The sequence below is a fragment of the Gossypium arboreum genome, chromosome 11, assembly GCF_025698485.1.
Source record: "Gossypium arboreum isolate Shixiya-1 chromosome 11, ASM2569848v2, whole genome shotgun sequence".
In the NCBI taxonomy this organism is placed as follows: domain Eukaryota; kingdom Viridiplantae; phylum Streptophyta; class Magnoliopsida; order Malvales; family Malvaceae; genus Gossypium; species Gossypium arboreum.
Genome location: NC_069080.1, coordinates 45937099 through 45941193, shown reverse-complemented (window position 1 = coordinate 45941193; position 4095 = coordinate 45937099). Strand labels below are relative to the sequence as shown.

General features: G+C 34.0%; 1 protein-coding gene across 1 annotated transcript; it reads left to right on the top strand.

The window, feature by feature from the left end:
• The first annotated feature begins 3066 nt into the window (after nucleotides 1–3066).
• LOC108471650 (uncharacterized) lies at nucleotides 3067–3874 on the top strand. The gene is made up of 2 exons (XM_017773236.1): nucleotides 3067–3133; nucleotides 3393–3874. Exons 1-2 carry the CDS (start codon nucleotides 3067–3069, stop codon nucleotides 3872–3874), a joined length of 549 nt encoding a protein of 182 aa, XP_017628725.1.
• Nucleotides 3875–4095: the final 221 nt, after the last annotated feature.

The window sequence follows — 4095 nt, the reverse complement described above, 5'->3', positions numbered from 1 at the left end:
TCACCCCGTTTCTAACTGTGCAGGTAATCCCTAAGCTTAGATGGTTTGGAGCTGCGAGGGACTTGGAGATGGCCACACTACTGTTTCTATTTCTTTTAATTGCAATAAGTAGCCGATTTATTTCTTTATAAGTTTTATCTTATTAATATTATTATTTGGTTTTGGGTTGTAATAAGACCATTTTAATTATTTTTCTGGGATTATTTTATCTTATACCCTATATTTTTCTGATAACAATATGAGTTAGAACTAGGGCGCATTTCCAAAATGAAAATTGTTTTCAAAATAACGCAACGATACAATTAATCAGTTTATCAAAAATATCTACTTAAATGAATTCCAACTCGTTTTTCTCAAAACCTAACCTCGCACCAAAGTGTGGCAATGGTTGTGGGCATGTCTAGGATTGGATCCAATCAAGAGCTTGGTACTTAAGCGACCTTCATGGCTCACCTCCTCTTTGGATACCTACCGGTGCATAGCTTCCATTCACTTTATTAACTTAGCAAAGACTATCTTTTAAAACACTAAGAAGGACATTGAAAGAGGCATGGGTATTCTTAAAAACTTCAATGTGACACGTTGGATCTGGCCATAACGTCTGGGCCGGGTTTGGGGTGTTACAGATTTGGTATTAAAGGATGATAGGTGATATTTGAATATAGAAAAAGTTTATTTTGATATCTTTATTACATGGTAGATAAGATTTGTGTATGGGATATATGTTTATATATGGTTATTGACTTATTCCTGTGAAGTATAAATTGTATCATGAATTGATTTTGAAGCTAGTATAATGTACTTGTGTACTCGGTTATTTGGTGAAGATGTATGAAAGGGTTATGGTCAAGTTGGTGATTTGGTATCTATATTTATTTATATATGTATATATATATATTTTGCACAAGATGAAATGGTATGACACATTTATTAACTCAAGGTATATATTTATAAGGATAAAATGTGGTGTTTCGGTTATGAAGTAAATGATGTTTGTGTTTGAGTTACAATATGTAATGCATTAATTAGTAAAATGTATGTCATAATATGTGGTACGTTGGAGTATGCTTATGTTATAAAATAATGATAGGTATGACTATATGGATTTGATAATTATTTGAAAATCAATTAATATGCACTAGTAGATCTTGGTTGCCGAATAGACATGAAATGAATATGTTTATGTACCGTTTTCAAATGGCACATTATTTGAACATTTTGGATAATTTATTTGAGTGGTTTAATTGGTTAAGTTGATGATATATTTTGGCATATGCTAAGTGGATTATATGATTATTTATTCATGTTAGACAAAATGTAGTAATAAGGCAAATGAATGTTATTATGGAATATTTCATTTATATGAAAGGAAATAATATATGATTGATTGTATATAGTATGCACATAACAATTGTTTGATAATTAAAATATTTTATATTTGAATTATTCAAATGTCATCAAAGTTAAAGTATACATATTTGATAAGTATGTGAAATGAAATGCATATATATATAATTACTATATGATTAACCTTGTAAAGAAAGTCATTACGAATTGTTTTATAATCGGTAATGCATCATAACCCCATTCTAGTGACGGATATGAGTTCAGGGTGTTATAGGTAAATTTTTAATTATTATCCCTAGCTCAAATAAATGGTAGAAATATCTAGATCTTGTTACGAGGATTTTAAAAACGTAAAAATTATTAAAAACGGGGCAAGAATGGACTTACTATTGAGCTTGGAAAGCTTGAACAAAACCCTAGCCATGGATTCCATACAAACTTCAGCCAAAGGTTAAAGATGAGCATAAATTTGGCTTTTATTTTCCCTTTTTATTATTTTAATTACCAAATGACCAAAATGCCCCTAACTTAAAAATATTCTATTTCACCTATTTCATGTCCATTTTTGTCCAAAAAAAATTAACCAATGGTCTAATTACCATATAAGGACCTCCAATTTAAAATTTCATATCAATTAGACACCTTTACCTTCTAGAACTCAAGTTTTTCACTTTTTACAATTTAATCCTTTTGACCAATTGAGTGCCCAAATGTCAAAATTTTCAAACGAAATTTTTATGAAATAATCCCATGAAATTGTAGACCATAAAAATATAATAAAAATAAATTTTCTTACGTCAGATTTGTAGTCTCGAAACCACTGTTCCAACTAGACCATAAATCAGAATGTTACAACACATTGAGGTGTCAAGGTTGATAAATGTTTGATGCATAGAGTGAATATATGGTTATGTTAGAGTTTTTTGAAGTTGGATTGCACTTTCCATATGTGTATTTGTAGTGTGTAGGTACCTATGCAAAAAGGGAGTGAAATTGAGCAAGAAATGATTCATTTTGGGTTCACACGACCTGAGACACGGGCATGTGACTCAGTAGTGTGAGGCATGTCACCTTGCGACACGGCTATGTGTCATCTGATAGTCATTTTTATGCAAGTCAGTGAGTTACATGGCCTAACACACAGCTTGACACACAGGTTTCTGAAGCAACTCAGAGAGTTAAGTGACCTGGCACACGGGTGTATGATACGGCCTTGTGACCCTATTCCGAGAGTTACACAGGTGAGGACACAAGTTGGGACATGGTAATGTGTCCCTTGTTCGAAAGTTACATGGCCTGTGAGGTTCCACATGTCCTGGCCACACAGCCATGTGTCCCTTATTTTCAAATTTTGCTTCCTTTTCCTTAATTTCTGATTTTGTTTAAAATTAGTCCCGAATTGCTCCCAAGATATATTTAGGGCCTCAAGTGCTCAGTTTAGGGAAGAAATGTATGGGAATGAATGGTTTATGATATTTTTAAATTTATTGAATGTTATGATCTTTAATGGTTTCTAATTGATCGGTAGTATTTTGTAACCCTAATCCAGTGACTTATATGGGTTAGGGGTGTTACATTTAGTGGTATAAAAGCTACGGTTTAGTCGATTCTTAGACTGAGTGTAATATGTTTAAACTTAGAAGGTACTTGCCTTATAACCTATGATAGTGTGATATAATTTGATTTGGTCTAAACCTATTTCTTTATAAATTTTAAAAGATGCCATCAGATATTGAACAGGAAGAAGCTAATGAAGTGGATAGTAATCTCCCGAATACTGACACTGGTACGAGCCATAGTATACCGATCCTACCGATACCTGAAAATGAGGTCAAAATTGTTCTTTGGGCTGATGTGATAGTTTTTATCTGAATTTATGCTGAATATTCCAATGATGCCTCAACCACCGCTTCCTCCTGTACCATCTACTGTACCACCTATTGCTCCTCCTATAGTAACTCTTAAAGTACCACTTGTTATACCACCTATGATGCCACCTCCTCCTCCGACAATTGGGTTGAACCGATGAATTGCTACTAATAAAGTCAAGAAGGATGGGGCGAAAGAATTTTGGGGTAGATCGGAGGATGACCCTGCAAAGGATGAATACTGGCTTAAAACTATTCAACAGGTTTTTAATGAAATAGTCTGTCCCCTTGAGGATTATCTCAAGTGTGTTGTATCACTATTGAGAGAAGAAGCTTACAATTTGTGGGCGACAATAACTGTAGTAGTCCCGAAAAATGATGTTCACTGGGAATTCTTCAATTCAGAATTTATGAAGAAATACATTAGCAAGAGGTACCTGGACAAGAAAAAGAAAGAGTTTCTGGAACTGAATCAGGGAAATAAATCAGTGCCTAAGTATGAGAGAGAGTTCACATATCTCAGCAAGTATGCTCGGGAGATTGTGTCGACGGAGGAGGAAATGTGTACCCATTTTGAAGACAGATTAAATGATGAGATCAAAATGATGATAGGTTGTGGTATTGTCCGATCGAGCTTAGAAGATGGAGGAAACTTTTAACTAGAAGAGACAGAGAGAAAGAAAGGCGCGATACTTCAATAAAGAAATTTTCCTAATAGGTTCTCCGCGCCACCACTGAAGAAAGCAAGAGAAAAAGATAACCAAGTTTCTGTATCATTAGAATTTTCTAGCAGAAGCAGACCAAGACAACCTAATTCAAGGTTACAAAATCAACCTACTGATAGTATGTCTAGTGTTCGTAATGCCCTGAGACCGCTATG

Coding starts and splice junctions, on each gene's coding strand:
- LOC108471650 (XM_017773236.1), top strand. CDS start 3,067: ATGCCATCAGATATTGAACAGGAAGAAGCTAATGAAGTGGATAGTAAT. Junction 3,134..3,392: donor TCTCCCGAATACTGACACTG/GTACGAGCCATA, acceptor CTACTAATAAAG/TCAAGAAGGATGGGGCGAAA.